This window comes from Myotis lucifugus, unplaced genomic scaffold, assembly GCF_000147115.1.
Source record: "Myotis lucifugus unplaced genomic scaffold, Myoluc2.0 scaffold_41, whole genome shotgun sequence".
NCBI lineage: Eukaryota > Metazoa > Chordata > Mammalia > Chiroptera > Vespertilionidae > Myotis > Myotis lucifugus.
Genome location: NW_005871089.1, coordinates 8,099,366 through 8,118,689, shown reverse-complemented (window position 1 = coordinate 8,118,689; position 19,324 = coordinate 8,099,366). Strand labels below are relative to the sequence as shown.

Here is a 19,324-nt window from a genome sequence, read left to right as displayed (position 1 = left end):
TGTCCACGCCGTGCACCTATCCTGCCGTTCTCTGCATATCCGCCCTGCATAGTCGGCCTGGGGGGATAAAGACACATAAGTAATACCTTAATCAATAAAGAAATTTTTTTAAAAAAATGGATAGCCCTAGCCATTTTGGTTCAGTGGATAGAGCATCAGCCCATAAACTGATGGGTCCCGGGTTCGATTCTGGTCAAGGGCACATACCTCAGTGTAGGCTCCATCCCCGGCCTTGGTTGGGGCATGTGCAGGAGGCAACCAATCGATGTGTCTCTCTCACATTGGTGTTTCTCTCTCTGTCTCCCTCCCCCCTTCCACTCTCTTTAAAAATCAATGGAAAACTATCCTCAGGTGAGGATTAACAATAAATAAATAAATAAACAAATAAACAAACAATTGAATCTAAAATCAAAATAAACAAACAAAGAATCTAATGGATAAAATAAACTGATGAATAAAATAGAATCAGAGGCATAGAAACATGGAATCGAGTAATGAATCTCTGAGGGAAGGGGGCAGGGTAGTGTGAAGAGATTAACCAAAGGACTTATATGCAAATATGCATTACCCAAGGACACAGACAATAGGGTAGTCAAGGCCTGGGGTAAGGTGGAATCTGGGTGGAGGAGAGCAACGAGGAGGGGAATAAAGGGCAGGGCAGGTCAGCTGTAATACTCTCAACAATAAAACATATATATAATATGAATGTATGTTGGGGCCAGAGACATAAAAGCCTCTGTTTTCAGTATGACATTTCATCACCTCCTCCCCTGGCAGTCAGTGAGCTTTGAGGAGGCAGCCTGACCCCAAGAACCACTCCCTAGACCTAGAGATGTCTTAGGAGAACTTCTGTCCCTTCCTAGTCCTTGAGTATGACCTCCCTCCCCAACTTCCTACACCAGAAGTTCAGAGTCCACTCCAGGGATGAGAAAAGAGAATTAGATGGCTCAGAAACAGCCACCAAATGCTGGGTGGGAGGTAAAATAGGATCTGTGTCTTGAATTCTCCAAGACGCACTTCCTCAACTGCCCTGGTTAAGAGGTGGACCTGGAGTGAACCAGGTTTTGTGCCAAATGTGCTAGGTGTGCTAGATGTGCCCTACGTGTCCTAGATGTGTGAAATGTCCTACCTGTGTTCTAAATGTGTGTCGGTGTACCCAGTCCTGACTTAAGTCACCTTCAGAGCCTACCTTACTTGGTGGGCATGAGAGGATTACATGAGCCCACACAGACAGCCCATATAGTGCAGAGACCATATAGTGTAGAGGTTAAGAGCATGGACTTGACCCAGATGACTTTCAAGCTGTGTCACCCTGGGCACATTTCACCCATCTGTGACTCAGTTTTCATACACAGCTGAGATAATAGGGTTATTGAAATAATGACAGGAGCGAGCAGTGCAGGGGACCCTGTAAAGGCTGTCATCATGGGGCCTTGGTAGTGGCTCTTCCCATGGCTGTCCTGCATTAGGGAGTTGTTGCTCCCTGGACTGTAAGCTCTGATTCCAGGTAGGTCTCACTTACATACCTGTTATCTTTACATGTGGAGCAGTGGGGAGAGGTGGGGCCTTCTGTGTGCCTGTTTGAAGCCAGGTCCTGAATCTTAAGAGCTTTTGAATGAGGGAGATAGAGGCAGAAGGGGAGGTGGTCAGAGGGGTACTTGCCAGGCTATGCTCTCCACCCAGCACTGTCTAGTATGGTCCTCTCACATCCCTATGTTCTGTGTGACAGTGCAGGGACTTCACAGCCCACACAGGCTACGAGATGCTGCTGCAGCGGCTGCTGGATGGCAGGAAGATGTGCAAGGACATGGAAGAGCTTCTGAGGCAGAGGTGAGCACCAACAGGGTCGGCGAGGGTAGGTGTAGGAGGGAGGCTACCCTCCACCTAGTTCTGGAAAATGACTGAGGTTGCCCATCCCAGCCAAGCTGCTGTCAGGAAGAGGGTGGTGGTGATAAAGAAGGTGAAGAGATTAGCCAAAGAACATATAAGTATAGCCCATGGACACAGACAACAGTGTGATGAAGGCCAAGGTGGGTAAAGGTGGGTGAAGGTGGGCAAAGGATGGGGAAAATGGGGGACATCTGTAATAGTGTCAACAATAAAAATATAAAAGTAAAAAAAGAAATAAAATGACAACCATTTTTTCCTGATATTGAAAATATGAGTACATAAAAAAAATATTCAGAAAGTTGGACCATTTCTCTTAAAACGTATTGCCTTTTCCTATATTATGTTATAGCATATTTTATACATTAAAGTTATTTTCCTTACAAAAAAAAAGTCATGACTGTGGCTTTCCTGTGTTTCCCCAGATGTGGGCCTTCCCCAAGTGGGCAAATAATACCAAGACTCTTCAGATGTACCTGTATTTGGCCAATATTTATTTAGAACGGGTGTGGGGAACCTTTTTTCTGCCAAAGGCCATTTGGATATTTATAACATTATTTGTAGGCCATACAAAATTATCAACTTAAAATTATATTGCTATGAAAAAAACTTCTAGATTTATTGAATTCTGACTCCTGCCTGCGGTTGCCTTGGCAGGGCCAGACCAAATGATATGGCCTGCAGGCTGGATGTTCCCCACCCCTGATTTGGAGAAAGTGCTGGGGGCTTAACTTTCTGAAGGAGGAGCCTGGAAAACCAACCTGCTCCCAGATGCTAAGAGGGTGGCTTCTCCGGTCCTGTCACAGACTTTTGAGGGATCTGCAGACATTTGAGGGAGCCATGGCCAACAGAACTGGAGGAGATGCAATGCCCATGCTTTGTTCTTGCAGGGCCCAAGCAGAGGAGCGGTACGGGAAGGAGCTGGTACAGATCGCCCGGAAAGCAGGTGGCCAGACAGAGATCAAGTAAGAGGTCCCAGAGCCTGGGCTTCCTCCTCCATTACCAGGCACTTTCTGGGCATTTAGATAGGGTTTAGGGTGGACTGGGCATGGCCAGGAAGGGTCTGGGTGGCTCCCAGGGCAGGGATGGACAGCTCTCTTGGGTATTGAGAGATCAGATTCTGTGTATGGGAGAAAATCCAGTGGTCTGGGTGGTGGGAAGGTCTTGGGCAGGAGGGCAGGGGCCATCTGTCCTCACGCACTTGCAGCATAGCCATACAACCTCCCCCAAAGTCCTAGAGCCCTGAGGGGCAGGTGACAGGCCTTCCAAGAGCTGCTGAGTCCCTTACAGTGTTGGCTCAGCCTAGGCTGCAAGGTGAGGACACACATGCACTCTAGTACCAGCTCCTCACCCACCAGCTGTGTAATCATGGTCTGGTCACTGACATTCTCTGTGCCTGTTTCCTTATCAGTGAGTCAGGATAATAATGCAACCTTCCTCAAAAGATTAAAGGAGTCCAGGGGCTCAGCTTAAGCCTAGTTACCAGGAGAGGCAATAAAGGCAGCTGCTGGGGTGAAGCAGCCAGGCTTTTTGAGCCTTGAAACCTGGGTCTCTGTGTGCAGACAGCTGGGCAGAGGAACAGATGGGGAAAGAGTGATAATTTGAGAGTGGCTGAAGGAGAACTTTCTAACAGTGGAGGGGCTACCTTGGGAAAATGTGAACTCTTTTCCAGGGTGAGGACTGAGCCAGCCTAAAAGACAAAACACTGGACTCTAAGTTCTAAAAGGGCTCTGATGAGTCCTTCTCCTACCCAGGAGCCCCAAGACCTGACCTTAGCCTGCAGCTGCCATAGCAACCCCTGCTCCCTGGAAATCAAGCCTGTGAGTGCCTGGCTCTGCTCAAGGAAAGTGACCCCAAAACCTGTCAGCTCCAAAGCCATTTCAGTGCCCTGAACACTCTCTAGTCTAGGTCTTCTAAAGATCTAGGGGACCCTGGCTGGTTCCTGCTTCCCACCTGGATCCAGAAAAATCATGGGAAAACCTAAAGAAAGATTTTAAAATGTTATGAACCAGAGGAGATAAATGCTCAGTTTGTGCATTGGACCAAAAAAAACATGAGTGCAAAGAAAGAATTCATGAGCTCTAGTCCTCACTCAGCTTTTGTGAATTGTGTGGCTATGAGCAAGTTGCTTAACCTCTCTGAGTTTGATTCTCATCTGCCCAATCTAGGGGACTATTGTGAAGATCAACAGGAACATGGGCTGAGGGTCTTCCAGGGGCAGGGCCGAGGTTGGAAACAGGCTGGGCACAGAGGAGGGCTGAGGACATGGTGATGAATGAATGGAATCTCTTGGGGCCCTTCTTTGTCTGTCCCAGTTAGGGGAAGCATGACCAGGAAGGAGTCCCTGCCTGCCTCCTGGCTTCCTGGGCCAGCTGTAAAAGGAAAACTTTCCCAGAAAAAGAGGAGTTGGAAGGGTGCTCCAGGCAGGGTCACGATGGGAGCCCAGGCTAAGGAGCTGTGAGTCACAGGGGATTTAAAACAGGAAGAAGAAGCCACTAAGGAGGAGCATAAAATGAAAGTGGAGCCAGGGTGGACAGTTGGAAGGATGGAGAGGTACACAATATCTTGTCTGGGTTTTAGAACTATGAAGTGGCCAGAGCCATGTTCAGGGCCTAATCTCCCGTGTGGTCATAGGAGGCTGAGTAGGGCGAGGTCTGCCCTGCCCTATTTAATGTGTGAACCTGGGATGGCCATTCCCACTCTGAGTCCTGGGTTCTAGACTATGAAAGTGGTCAGTCACTTTCAAGATTTGCTCTGGGCAGTCACAATGTTGAGCAGCGAGCAGCAACCCATGGAAATGTCTAATAAATATGGGGTCTTAACAATTTCACAGGCTGTTCAATAAGTCAGATAATTGGGGTCACCCTGCTTAGTTTGGGGCTGAGAGGCCTGACTGGGCAGCCTCAACCATTTCTTTGGGACCCAGCCCCTCTCTGGCCCAGAATGCTGGAAACTGTGAGCCCCTAGAGGGGGAGCCTTCATCCAACATGGGAGCCCCAGGCTGGGGCAGGGAATAGAGTCTGGGTCTGCCTTGTTGCCCACAGGGAGGAGCTGGAGCCTGGGCTGGGTATGCTGAACCTGCAGCAGGAGAGACAGAAACAAAACCTGCAGGGGCCTTTACAGCTCAGCCACGGAGGGTCCAGAGCAGGCCGGGAGTAGTGTGTGCAAACCAGCACTGCCTCCAACTCCCTATCAACCTGCTGCGACCAGAGGAGCAGGGCATAGCAGGGTGGACTAGGGAGGAAACCCCCTGGGAGATGTAGAAATGGAGCGGAGGTGTCTTTCTGCCAAAGGACTGACATGGACAAAAGCTGGAGGTGGGAAAGTGCAAGGCACATTCAGAGGCAGGAATGGAATAATCTCAGCTCACTGGCTGCCTCCCTTAGAGCCATGCCCCATGCAGCTCCCAGCACACAATAGGTTCTTAATAAGTATTGCTGTTGAATCGCATGGCCTGTACCAGGGTTAGTGAGACCATTCCGTTATTCCTTTCTCTAACTATGGACCAAGTACCCATACCCATCCATTTATTCAGCAAGCATGTATGGAGCACCTACTATGAATCTCCCCACACTAAGTCAGGGGGATTCAAAATTTTAAAAATAAATAAAATAAAGGGCCCCACCATCCTGAAGCCAGAGTCTAGTACACTGAGGGTGATTTCATCTTCCCGCCCTTTAGAACCCTCTAATGCCTATCACCTCCAGGAAATTCTCCCAGACACTCTAGCTTTGCCTAACTATCAGGGTCTTGGCTTTGATCAGATCACCCCATTCCCACACCAACCTGGAGGGCTCTTTGTGGAAAGAGTGAATGACAGCCTGGGTCACTTCTTTGTTGTGGACATTTGTGGAAGTATATTTGGGGTTAGCCCCTCTGGGAAAGGTGGCTTGACTATTTAGCTTGGGGGCTGGGACCTCCCTTAGCCTCCCCATGGCCAAGATCCCCAGGTCCCACAAGATGCTCATTCTCAGCCCCTTGGAGGGCAGGCAGAGGGCAGGGGATGCACAGGTTTGTTGGAGGCAAACAGAGACAACAAAGCCAGGAAGTTAAGTGACCCCAGAAATAGCCCAGCGAGAGCCAAAAGGGCAGAGCTGATTGGCCTCCCTCGCCTCTGCTGCCTAAAAATGAAGCATTTCTGCGTCAGCCCTGCCCTCAGACTGGCCAGAAACCTCACTGGGGTCTGGAGGATCAACCACATACATTAAAGGGAGGTTATTCCTGTCTTCAAATGATTTTTCTCATTCACCTCCTTCGCATATTAAATCAGCAAACATCCACTGGGCAATGGAGAATGCACAAATAAGACTTGGTCCCCACACTTAAGAGATCCCATAAGCCCTTTCAATGCATTTTAAAGACAACATTAGGAAGGCAGAGGACTGTATCACTATTGCTTCTAGCCCTGCAGAAAGCTCACCTGGACTCTCCCTTCCAACTGCCAGGCCTTTACTCTGACTGTTGCCCCCTATCTCTTCCTTCTCCAGTGTACCTGCACTTTGAGCTTTGGCTGAAATATCGCCTCCCCCCAAAAGCTGCACCTCCTCCCCCACTTGCTCATCCTGGGTGCTGGGCATGTGCTTCCAGAAGCTGCAAAGGGTAGGGGTTCAGGAAATGAAAAAGAATCAAGGTGGGCAGGGTTGGAGCCAATTTCCTTGTAAGCCCCTCTGTGGTTACCTCAAGCAAGGACAGCTCCTGAAGGAGGATGGACTTACACCATTACATTCCCACATCACCCCCACTTGTCATAGCCTAAAATGCTGTGGTTTTCCTACCAGGAGAGGGTTTTGTTGTTGCTGTTGTTTCCATAATTTCTCTTCCTCTGAGCTCAGAGAATGAAGACATCACTAAGGATGTTGGAGGGAGACAGGCGGGCCCTGTTACCAGAAGGGGTCCTCTGACACCAACTCACTTCAGGCCCAGCCTCCAGCACAGGGAGGTGAGAGGAGCCACTCCTATCAGCTGGGAGGCAGCAGCCTCCTGGTGAGCCGGTGGGCAGTGGGTAGGGAGGCCAAAGCAGGGGCCTGAGGTGGGTCATGCCACATGGTGGGAAGGTTACAAAAGAAAATATTTATATTGGAAATGTAGGCTGTGTTTGAGCATAGAATTTCAGGCTGAGCATCCTGAGATCCAAGTCAAAAGGGGCATCTGGATGAGATATACACAAAGATAGCAGTGACTAATAGCAGAGGGTAGAGGTCTGCCCGGGGTTCCTGCTCTTGACATGCAAAGAAGACACAATAGAGGTGAGTTCAAGATCTTGGAAACAGTTTTTCTGAATGGCAAAGGGGAAGAACCTGGGGATGATAGAAAAGCTAAGAGAAACTATCTTTGCTGGGTCTCATGGGGCAGAGAAAGCCTTCAAATGGTCCCCAAATCCTCTACAAGAGTTTAAGGCCATTCCCCTGATGAGAGTTGTGAGAATTGAATAATTTAGGCCAGCAGCTCTCACATTTGAATGGACATCAGCAGTACCTGAGGCTTAATACAATATGCTGGGCCCACTGTGAGTTTCTATTTCAGGACTGGGGTGGAGCCTGAGGATCTGCATTTCCAACAAACCTTCAGATAATGTTGATGCTGCCAATGTGCAAATTACACTTTGAAATTCACTTAGTTTAGGGCTAGGGGTCTGGCATTGAGTAGACCCCCCCACAGTTCTCTAGGCTCGGATCCCTGTGGGTCCTGCCAGGGTGCTGCATCTGCTTGGCCTCAGTTTCCCTGACTGTCCAATGGGATGAAGGAGTCCCCTGGAAGCCTGCCTTGCATGGATTGCTAGGAGATGCAGGCAAGAGGGCAGGAGCCCTGGGGTGTCGTGGGCAGATGTTGTGTGGCCATGTGGCCACCAGGGGACCTGCGCATTGCTCTGCAGAAAGGCTGGGCCAAGGGCAGCTGCCAGATGCATCCAGGACAGAACATGTCCCTGTTGCCTCTGCATGACCCCAATAAGCCTTGCCATGCTCTGGCCTCAGTTTCCCTATCTGCTTCCACTCACTGTGGCTCCTCAGGCATCCTGGTGAGGGGAAAGCCACAGTGGATTTTGCCTCCTTGATTAAGAGGCTACAAACACAGGCAGAGAATTTTACCCCTGGGAATGGACAAACTCTTACATGGAACACTGGAGATATTGCTCAGGTTAGGTTCAGGGGCCTGGGTGACCTCCAGGACTGGGGGGTGTGCAGTTGTGGACTCAGGAAAGGGCTGCACAACAATATCTGGATCCCAACAGAGATGCTTTGTACATATAAATTCATTTAATCCTCACAATTATCCTGTTTGTGTTATTATTATCCCCATTTTACAAAAGGGGAACTGAGACACAAAAAGTATAATTAACTTGTCCAAGGTTACATAGAGCCTGGACTGAACCCAGGTTGCCTGGCTCTAGCATCTGCATGTGGGAATCCAGAACAGGAGCCCCTATCCAGGGCCTGCTGGGTTCCTATGCTGGGATTCCAAATCACCTCTCCTGCACAAAACAGGGAGCTCACCCCTCTGAAAGCTGATGGGCACTCTGCCCACCCATGCTGTTTCTGAACCAAAGAGCACTCTGCCTCATGGTGCCACATTATCTATCAGCCGACAGAACTGAGTCCTGGCTGGGCTCCAACATCTTTGCTTAGGCCTCAACTTGGTTCATGGTTCTGTGTACAAGCCCCCTCGGCAGGGCTGCCAGATAAAATACAGTATTCCCAGTTAAGTTTGGATTTCAGATAAATAACAAGAGCTTTTTAAATGTAAGTACGTTCAAATATTAATGGGGAATACATACTAAAAATGTATTAGTTGTTTGATCTAAGTCCAAATTTAATTGTAGTCCTGTATTTTTATTTGCTCCATCTGGCAACCCCTACCCTCTGGTGTCTTCTCCTACCTTCCAGGCCAGGTGCCAGCCTCTTCCCTTCCTGCTCTCCCTGCTGCCCACCCTGCTGCCTTATGACTCCTTCTTCTGGTTTCTCTCAGGCACCTCAGGTTCAGCACACCTCAGGGAAGTAAACTCCTTATCTTCCCTCCTGGGTCCCCCTTAGAGGTGTCACCAGTGTCCACCGAGCCACCCCAGCCAGGGGCCAGAAATAGTCTCCCACTGTTCTCATCTGCACATCCTCTTCTTCCTGTTGCCCTCCCCCCATTTCTCTCCTCCTTCACCCCTTCCCTGCTTGCCCCCTCCCATCCAGCTTCCTCCAAAATATCCTCCAGGCCACCTGCCTAAATCCAGGTCTAAACCCTGCCTTCTCCTACCTCAGCCAGGAAAGGGGCTCCAAAGAGGGAGGAAAGGGGCCCTGAGGACATGCAGAAGCCAGGAGCATTCTGCCTCAGTGGGGAGATTTGATTGCTTTATAATTTCCAAAGAAAAAGCTTTGCCTTCTAGAAATCCCAGTTCCATTGGGTCTATCTAGGTCAGTGTATGTGAGTGAGTGACCTAGGGCCTTCCCACCAAAATAAAGTTCCTGGGGCCTGGTGGGACTTCAGGTTCCACTGCATTATCCTCCTGCTGACCCTGGCCTCTCTGTTTTGCAGCTCCCTGAGGGCCTCCTTTGACTCCCTGAAGCAGCGTAAGTCCCAACTGTCTTCTACCCCAGGCTGTAGGGTAACAGGACCTTCTGGGAACATAGACAGAGGTGGATGGATTCTGGCCAGGAGAGGAGTTTAGGCTGCACACAGGTCTGTGGGACTAACGGAGGATTTGGGATGACAGAAACTAGCTTAGGTGGGGTGAATGTGTATGTGGCTGACACCCATCTGTCTGATGTGGGAGACCAATGTCTATACTCTGCCCTCAGAAATGGAAGACATTGGCAACTCCCACATGCAGCTGGCCCTGGCCCTGCGCGAGGAGCTCCGCAGCCTTGAGGACTTCCGAGAGAGGCAGAAGGAGCAGAGAAAAAAGGTGAAGCAGGTGCTGGGGTGTTCCTCCATCACCAAGACCCCAAGTGGGAGGTGGCCATCTTCACTCTGGAGGTGGGAGGAGATGGACCCTACGTCAGTGTATGTGAGTGAGTGACCTAGGGCCTTCCCACCAAAATAAAGTCCCTGGGGCCAGCGGTCCCATGGAGTATGGGGGCAGTACCCCAGGTTTGGGGGTGAGGGTGATTTGAAGAAAAAAGGGAAGGACTCAGCTCACAGGCCTAGGAGCCCCCCTAGGGGTCCTTCCCTGAGCTGTCAGAAAGAGGAGAAGACATCAGTCTTGTTGACCATCCTATCACAGCAGACTGTAGAGGGACAATGACAGCTTGGAATTATCCAAAGAAAGAAAACTAAATTGGGGAGTCACCAAAGATTGGTCCTGAGCCCAAGGATCCAAGCTGTTTTTCTGGGAGAAAAGCAGACCTGGAACCAGTCACTGGCCACTCTGCAGGGCTGCCCAAGGCTGAGGGGGGAAACAGAGCCTGCTGGTAGTAGGGGGTGTTACGCTTATTTCAGCATCCACAATACTTCTCACCCAGGTGTAGGGCATGGCTATTTCTAGATGGAGGAACTGCATGGAAAATAAGTGAGGCTCTTTCATGGGAAGTGTGCAAGCAGAGGTTGAAGGCAATGTGTCAGGAAAGCTGCAGTGGTGGAGTGGGAGGAGGGCTTGGTGATCTCTGTGTCCCAGATTCCCCTCCCAAAACCTGAGACTGATTGGCTGAGTATATGGCCTGCTGGGAGGACAAGTGAGAACACATGCTCAGACTCTAGGGTCTTAGTGATAAGGGTGTTGCTCTGGACAGGGAGGGAGACATCAGCACACAGAAATATTTCTTATTTGGAGAGAAAGGATTCTTGTGAAATATCCAAAAAAAAATGAAAATGGACAAGTCCATACAACTGAGCTGTAAAGGAGAAAAAGGTGTCAGCTTATTGTTGGGGCTAGGATGGGCTTGGGTGTCCTTACCCAGCTACTTCCCCTCTCTGTGCCTCAGTTTTCTTCTTGCAGGATGGGACATTTATGCCCACTGCCTAAGCTTTGGGGATCCATCCCAGACCAGGTCCCCATTAGTCTTCACAGATAGGGCACCAGCTCTAGTTAGTGGCTCTGGCCACAGAAATTCAATGTGGCTGCCCTCCCTGTCTACCCATCTGGCCAGGCAGGGTCTCAGGCTTTTGGAATTCTAAATTTGGGTTCCTAAGCAGACAGTGGGTCCCCAAAGCTAGCTCCAGAAGCCTGTGCTACCTTGAGATGCTGGAACAGGTGACCTCTTGGAGAGGGGACTTGCCTGTAGAGCATGCAGAGAGCTTGCTGTGACAGTGAGGCCCCAGGCTGGCTACTTTAAGCTCTCCTGTGGCCAGAAGGTCTATATGCTTACAAAAGCTGTTTTGGACAGACCAACACCTTCCCCAGATCGGCCAGAACCTCCACAAGTTGAGAGCTGTGATATAGTGTTAGGGGAAGCCTGCCTGGGCATGTGTGTGCACATGCTTGGGCATGTGTGTATGTGGGCCTGTATGTGTGTGTGTAGGCACACATGTGTGCACACCTATGAGCATGTTCGTGTGTCTCAGTGTATTTATATGTGACCAGGTGCTTGCCTGAGATCTCTCCACTGGCACATGCCCTACTGTGACCTCAGACACAAAATGGCTCCAGCCCCAACACAAGAGTCATTTCATTTCTGATTCTTCTCACAGCTTATTCTAATTTTCTGTCTAGGCTGAGTTTTGTCTTCTCTATTTGAACAAGCTGCCTGGGAGGAGAGTTGAGGGTGCAATGGCCTGTGTACCTGCGTGTGGCCATGACTAAGTGTGAATAGGCCTGTACAAGGGGAACATAGGAGTGTGCTTGTGTATACTTGTGAATGGTGTCTATGGGCACTCTGTGACTGTGTATGTGAAGGCCTGTGTGTGCAAGTAGGAGCAGTGGGAGCAATGGAGCAGTGGAAGCAGTAGGAGCATGGGGGCCTTTTAGTGTGTACTTCTGCATGTGTGTCATGTGGAACTAACGTGTGTGCACAGTGTGTGACAGCTGTGAGTGGGTGCAGAGGCTTGTGAGTGAGGACTCTGTGTATGTGTGTGTGTGTGTGTGTGTGTGTGTGTGTGTGTATGTATACACATGTAAGTTGGATATTCTCCAGCTACAGACCAAGTCCTGGCTGGAGTCTGCAGCCAATGAGAGGACATGGTGGACATACACATGTCCTGGGCTTCTCTAGCTTTCTGTTCTGAGCAGCAATTGTAAAAGAACAGGCAATAGGAGAGGGAGGACATCTTGTCACTATGCCTTTCAGAGCTGGGTGAGGGGGAAAAGTGCTACACCTCATCCCAGGGGAGCCCCATCCTCTTGGCCTAGGGGACTGTCCAGAGGCCACAGCCCCCCCCCCACCCCGACTAAGAGCTTCATGTCCCCTGCAGTACGAGGCTGTCATGGACCGTGTTCAGAAGAGCAAGCTGTCACTCTATAAGAAGGTCATGGAGGTGGGTGCAAGGCTCTTGGGCCGTGAAGGATGCAGAGCCCAAAGTGTGGACCCCAGGAGACCTGGGATGGGCACCTGGGAGAAGGCTTGCCTCAGATCTTTATCCAGGAACATCCATGTGTTCAGGGCTGCACTGGGTACCAAAGCCCCACATGGATCAGCCCTGGCACTGCTCATGGGAGACTCTTGACTGATAGGAAGGTGGTCAGTGTCAGACAGTGGCCCACAGTGTGATACATGCTGTCAGCTGTAGACTCCAAGGGTGGAGGGAGAAGGGACCCCTGAGCTGTGTCTCTTAGGATACTGGGTGAGGAGAAAAAGGCTCCATGAGAGGGGATAGCATGTGCAGAGGCTACTAGTATCATGAGGATGCATGGTATTTTCAGGGACTTACTGGTGGTTTAATGTGATCTCCCCTCTGAAAAGGTTGGGCCTTGGGCAGGGCTACAATGTCCCCAGTGGGTAGGGGTATGGGAACAAGACTCCCTCTCCCTCTTATTCTGGACCTTCAGATCCCTGTCCCTGGGGAGGAGGCCCCCTCTCCATTCATAGCCCCCAACAGGAAGAAGGGAGACTGGGCTCAGGGAGCCTCACTCTGGGCCCCCGCAAGTCACACCCTTACACATGTCCAGTCCAAGAAGACATATGAGCAGAAGTGCCGGGACGCAGATGACGCCGAGCAGGCCTTCGAGCGTATTAGCATCAGTGGCCAACAGAAACAGGTGGAAAAGGTTTGTGGGGCCACTGAGGCCATATGCTGTCTCCCAGAGCTGGGGCAGGGTAAGTAAGGCAGGGAAGGGGTGCTGTAGGACCCCCCCCCCAACCAGGCAAGGTCTGCATATGGAACATAATAGCTTTCCACCCCTCTCTGAACCTCACATTCCCATCTGTAAAATGGGTTTCCTAGAATCTCGGGGCATGAATTGACAGGGTCAGCTTGATCCCCTTTTGCCATCTCCTGGCTACACCCAAGGACCAATTCCTCAAAGCAAGCCCTCTGCAGCCCAGGGCAATGAGAGCAGATGCTAACTCTCACATAACCCTTGGAGAGGGGCACAGTGGGCCCATGTCACAGAAAGGAAACTAAGGCCCAGTGATGGTGAGTGGCTTGTCCAAGGTCTCAGGGCCAGGAAGCAACAGAGAAAGGATCCAAACCTAAGTCATCCAGAGCCCAAGCTCATGACTACTCTGGTCTCTGGGCCAGAGTGGGGGTAGCAGAGCTACCAGAGCCCAAGAACACCTTTTGCCCATTGCATATACATGAAAACTGAGGCCCAGAGAGGGCAGGGGGGTGGGGGTGAATTTGGGGGCAGCAAGTTGGGAACCAGAGCCCAAGTCCCAACCAGTAGATTCAGCACTGGCCACATGGAGCCTCAGGTCCTGGCTCCTGATCTATATTTCTCTTTCTAGGTCCTGATATCTAGTTTTCATGGGCTGCAAGTTTCTGTTTTTACTTCTTTTTTATTAAAACCTTTTTTATTGTGGTCCTTTGTGGGGTGAAGCTGGAGTAAATGATGGAACTTGTTCACAAGTTGGCTCCTGAGTGTCCCCTGGGTGGTCAGGGAGGGTTGTGACAGAGGCACTTCAGTCACCCAGGAGGCTGGGAGTCCTAAGCTGGGGCTGGGTGGTCTCCAGGACAGAGGCTCAGCACTGTTTTTCCTTTGCCTCCTCAGAGCCAGAATAAAGCCAAGCAGTGCAAGGACTCAGCCATGGAGGCAGGTATGTGGCCCACCTGCCTCCTTAGACCTAGGCGGTGGATTGGACAGACCTTCCCAACACTGCACACTTTCCTACCCTGGGGATGTACAAACTCACAGGTGACTACAGTGTCATAAGTCATCACTCTCACTTCCATATTCATGTTCTCTCAATTGCCAAGACTATTCTTGGTGCTTTGCATGTTTTAACTAATTTGCACAACAATCCTATGAGGTGACTGATATTATTATTATTATCCCCTTTTTTAACAGATGAGGCACAGAGAGGTTAAGTAACTTGCCTAAGGTCATGGAGTCAATAGTGGTGTTGACTACATTCCAACCAAAGTCATCAGGCTCTAGAGCACAGTACTTTCACAGTCACCATCATGGTAGACAGACCCACTCAAATCTCTCTTATCTCTCTCTCTCTCTCTCTCTCTCTCTCACACACACACACACACACACACACACACACACACACACACACTGCCTTCTCTGGGTCTGTCTCCTCTGTCTTTCACCTGATGCCAAAAACCCAACGCCACTTGTCTCTACCAGCATACCTCTTAGGTCAGAAATTTCACCCTGCTCCCTTCTGAAAAGTGTCTCCCTTCTGCTCTGCCTCTCCCAGGACCCAGCTGCTCCCATGGCTAGGGGATGTGTGAACCCCAGAGTTCTGGGGACAGGTCATGGCCAAGCCTGCTGCGTCCCCAGCCCAACAGCTACCATACTCCTCTCTACTCTCCTTCAGTACTGCCCTCAGTTTCTCATCTGGAAAGTGAGAGGGTGGGACCCAGGAATGGCAAAACAGCTGGACTCTGGCTTTGGATATATGGGCTCCACTCCAGACTTGGGCAACTCAGAGCACAACGGAGAGCTAAGAGTCACCCCAAAAGGAGCAGTACCATAGTGGGTGGCCCTGACAAGTGTCCAAATGAGATACCAGCAGCCAGGGCAGGTCTGTCTGGGGAAGAGGGCACTCTGAGCAGGAGCATTGCAGGAACCAAGGGGTGAGCAGTGGAAGCAGGTGTCTAGGCTGTTGGCCTCCCTGAGGGCTACTTGTGTTTCTAGAGCGGGTATACAGACAGAACATTGAGCATCTGGAGAAGGTGCGGGGAGAGTGGGAGCAGGAACATCAAACCACCTGTGAGGTGAGTTACCCTGGGCCTCAGTTTCCCCAGCTACAAAATAGGAAAGACATTCGTCCCTGCTCCAGCCACTTCATGGGGGGAAATAAGGCAGTGGGGTGGGGGAAAGGCCTTATTCCTTCATTCATTCACTCATGCATTCACTCTCCAGTCCCCTGCTGGGTCCCTAACCCAGGGAGCTCACTGCCTGGCTTTATGTACTGGCTCCCTTTGTTTCAGGCAGGCATCCTTCATCCCTTTTTGTTGAAGCCAAAACTGAGACTCAGACAAAACCCATAGCTTCCTTGGGCCCCTTAGGACTGCCCCTCTCATGACATCTTCCTGGGGCCTTTCCAGTGTGTGGTAGGGCTTGGAAAGAGGATGGAGGCAGGAACTCCACAAGGAACACAACCTCCCTACCAAAAGCCTGAGGTGCTGGCACAGATGTGGGGGTGGAGACCCCCAGCAAGGGTTTTTTGGTTAAACTTGGCTTTCAGCAGAGGGAGTCTGGCTTGTCAGTCCCAGTTGAGCTGTTGAGTGGGGCCCAGCCTGGCCTGGCTCTGCAGCTCCCTTCTCACTTCTCATCTCCCTCCCTCCCATAACCAGGCCTTCCAGCTTCAAGAGTTTGACAGGCTGACCATCCTCCGAAATGCCCTATGGGTGCACTGCAACCAGCTCTCCATGCAGTGCGTCAAGGATGATGAGGTCAGGGGGCCAAGGACGGGGAGGGTACAGAGTGATTTGGTAGGGGAGGGGCATAAAGAAAGGGCAACTTCTGGGCAACAGTATGCCCAGGTCCCTCTGGGTCTGTCAGCAAACACCTTAGGCTTCAATCTGTGCTCCCAGGACCCCAAGGACAGGGAAGTCAGTATTGCCCAGGGTTATGGCCTCGCTGCCTGGAAGACTGTGCTTTTGTGGTTACCCTGGCATCTGCCTTCTTTCCTCACCCCTAGTCCAAGGTCTTGACTCTACTCTGAGTATGTGCTCTTTCTGCCCTTGTTAAGAAGAGAGGTGAAAAGAGGTCTGCAGAAAGGCTGGAGGATGGTGGGCTGCTCTGCTCTAGGCTTCCCCTTTGTAGGAACTGAGGTCCAGTCCCTTTTCTGTCCCCCAGACATCTCTTGGGTATTCTGGTTCCCTTACTTAGCTAGATGAAGATGCTGGGTGATTGGGGTGGGTCCTACCCAGCAGAAAGGGGCCAATACCTCTCTACCAGGGTCTCTGACCACTGTTAATATAGCTCCAGAGCCATGAGCTCTCTTGAGGCAGCTCTGACTCCCTGGTGCTCACTGCTGTTCTTTACCTGATCTCTCTGCCATGAGCTGTAGGGTTTTGGGTCCCTCCCTCCACCCAAATGACTTGAACCCACCTGAGTGGCCTCCTGTGGCAGAGGAAGAAAGGTGGGCTCTTATCCTGCCACACTGGAATAAAGCTCAGCTACACTGAATTCTTGCTCTGTGATATTGGGCAAGTCACTTTCCTTCTCTGAGTTTCCTCATCTCTAAAATGGAGGGAATAATATCTACCATAGAGGACAGAAGTGAGTTAAGTCCCTTGCATAGGGTCTTGTGCCTAGGAGGTGCTCAGGAACCAGGAGATGCTATCAGCCAGGGCTCTGACCCCTCAGGAAGTCCTAGGACGGATACACCTCAAGACCCCTCTGAATACAGGCACTGAGCTGTGCATAGAAGGCCTGTGAGGTGGTGGAAGCCCCTGGCCAGAGTTCAGAGTCATAGAAAAAGAGGACTGTGATGAGGATGGACGTTGAGGTGAAGCCTGGCCCCTCAGCCTCTGTTCTTTCCCACCTCCAGCTCTACGAGGAGGTTCGGGTGACGCTGGAAGGCTGCAGTGTGGAAGCCGACATCAACAGCTTCATCCAGGCCAAGAGTACAGGCACTGAGCCCCCAGGTAAGGCCCAGACCCACAGGCAGCATGGCCTCTGGGTCCAGGCCTGCCTGTCCCTAGGAAACCTTGCCCAAATTCTCTGAGCCTCAACTGCCAAGACAGGACTCGGGTGGTTCATAGATCCCTTCTGGGTGGAGGAGATGTGGCCAGATCTCAGGGAGGGGCCAAGGATAGTATGGTCCCCTAAGGCAGAGGATGAGCAGAGCTTAATAACACTATAATATTCAGAAAGGGAGTGGATGTGGAGAGCCTCTTCAGAGCCCCTACCCCAGCCAGTTTGGTTCCACTAAATTATGAGTCCAGAATATTCATTCTTGGTGGTGCCCACAGTGGGGCCTCTCATGGAAGTGAGACAGGCCTTTTCCTCAAATACAAGGGCAGGCCAGGGCCAAGGATGGGAAAGTGGGGCCCCAGTCTGGTTTTCTGGATGGGGACAGGTTGGGGTATCAGGTGGCAGAGGTTTTTCCTGCCCTGCCCTCGGCCACCCTGGACCTCACAGCTTACTACCTATAGCTCCAGTACCCTACCAGAACTACTATGATCGGGAAGTCACCATATCATCTGGCAGCCCTGGCATACAACCTTCCTGTGGCATGATAAAAAGGTGAGACACCTACTTTGATGCTGAGGTGGGGGGATATAAGGGGGGGAGGGGGGAGAAGCAGGTCCAGACTCTCCTCCTGCACCTGGCTGTTTCACATGTATTTATTAACCATCTACTATGTGCCTGATGCAGTGTTCACGTGCTGAGTACTCTCTGGGAACAAGACAGCTTCAACCTGACTTCATGACACCCTCACCCCAAGGGGGCCCAGGCATTAAACAAATAATCACATCCAACTTACTCATTAGTGAATGCTGAGAGCTCCAGGGAGTCCCAGCATACACCTTAGGCTTCAACCTCTGGGTTGACTTCATTTTCTCTGGTGGGGGACCCTGCTGCTAGCTTGGGTTGGTGCCCTGGACTGTCAGGCTGCAGTGAAGACACTCTCCCACTGGTGCAGGATCAGGGCATAGGAGCAGGCCTTACAGCCAGTACTTTTGGAAAATTCTCCAGGCTCTTCAGGAGCCCTTCCCTGGCCTAGCTGTGATAAGATCCTAGTGCCATGTCTCAGTGTATCACTTGCACAAGTCACTCTCCTTCTTTAGGTCTAGGGCCCATGAGTGTTGGGATCAGACTCAGAACCAAAGGATCCTGTTGCTTTAGGCCTTGGATAACAGGCAACTGTAGCACCTTAGCCTGCTCAGAGAGCACCCCCAGCAGCCAGATTCTGGAGGGGCCCATATACCCTGTCTATGGGCATCTAGGAGCATCTGTGGGGTTCACATGGTACCTGTACCCAACCCTCAGCCTGAGGCTGTCATGACGACCTCTCTCCAGCCAACCTTGTGCAGAGAAGGCCCTGCCTTTGGGAAGTAGACAAGGGAAATGGGGAGGGGATGGAGCGGGGGTGGGGTGGGGGTTGTCGATGGAGCTCCCAGCCCTCTGAGGACTGCTCATTTCCAAGACCTCAGGAGCTCCATGCTAGAAGCCCCCAGGAAGCAGAGGCTCATGAGAACCACCTCAGCTCAGAGCAGGGAGCACAGCACACTCCTCTGAGAACTTTGACAAGGCAGTGACCCCAGAAAAAGGACATTCACAACCTCACAATGTTACCCAAAATCTTGGGGTATTCAGGTCTCCTTGCACCCCCAGTGAGGACCTGTACCCCATCATAGGTGGTCATTTAAAAAAAATGGATGAAAAAGCTTACCTGGGACAGTGTCAACAAAGGACAGAAATGAAACATGACAAAGATACCCACTCAGACTATTACTGAATATAGTGTTGGAAGTCTTAGCCACAGCAATCAGACAAGAAATATAAATAAAAGACATTCCAAATTGGAAATTAAGAAGTAAAACTATCATTATTTGCAGATAACATGATACTATATAGAGAGAAACCCAAAGATTCCACCCAAAAATCTATTAGATCTAATAAATGAATTCAGCAAAATAGCAGGATACAAAATTAATATTCAGAATTTGGTTGCCTTTGTGTATACCAATAATGAAAGAGAAATTAAGAAAACAAATCCATACATAATTGCATAAAAAAGAATAAAATACCTAGGAATAAATTTAAGCAAGGAGGTAAAAAATCTATATTAAGAAAACTATAAGACATTGAAGAAGACATAAATAAATGGAAGCATATACCATGCTCATGAAGAATTAATATCATTAAAATGCCAATACTACCCAAAACAATCTATAGATTCAATGCAATCCCTATCAAAAGACCAAGGGCATTTTTTACAGAACTAGAACAAAT

At 50.4% G+C, this 19,324-nt stretch overlaps 1 protein-coding gene across 5 annotated transcripts in view; it reads left to right on the top strand.

The window, feature by feature from the left end:
- The window catches only part of PSTPIP1 (proline-serine-threonine phosphatase interacting protein 1), a 44,619-nt gene that overhangs the window by 19,551 nt on the left and 5,744 nt on the right, over positions 1–19,324 (top strand). For 3 of the 5 annotated variants that reach the window (XR_002829024.1, XM_023753163.1, XM_023753161.1), the window contains exons 2-11: positions 1,730–1,830; positions 2,778–2,852; positions 9,406–9,440; positions 9,669–9,775; positions 12,217–12,279; positions 12,911–13,009; positions 13,952–14,095; positions 15,712–15,810; positions 16,914–17,010; positions 17,521–17,611. Coding sequence is in view for 4 of the 5 variants with exons in the window: in XM_023753163.1 (XP_023608931.1) it covers positions 1,730–1,830; positions 2,778–2,852; positions 9,406–9,440; positions 9,669–9,775; positions 12,217–12,279; positions 12,911–13,009; positions 13,952–14,095; positions 15,712–15,810; positions 16,914–17,010; positions 17,521–17,611 (911 nt within the window). In the remaining variant the exon portion in view is untranslated. Of the gene's footprint in view, positions 1–1,729; positions 1,831–2,777; positions 2,853–9,405; positions 9,441–9,668; positions 9,776–12,216; positions 12,280–12,910; positions 13,010–13,951; positions 14,096–15,049; positions 15,130–15,711; positions 15,811–16,913; positions 17,011–17,520; positions 17,612–19,324 lie in introns of all 5 variants that reach the window. The other 2 variants (XM_023753162.1, XM_006087924.3) reach the window with 1 other exon arrangement.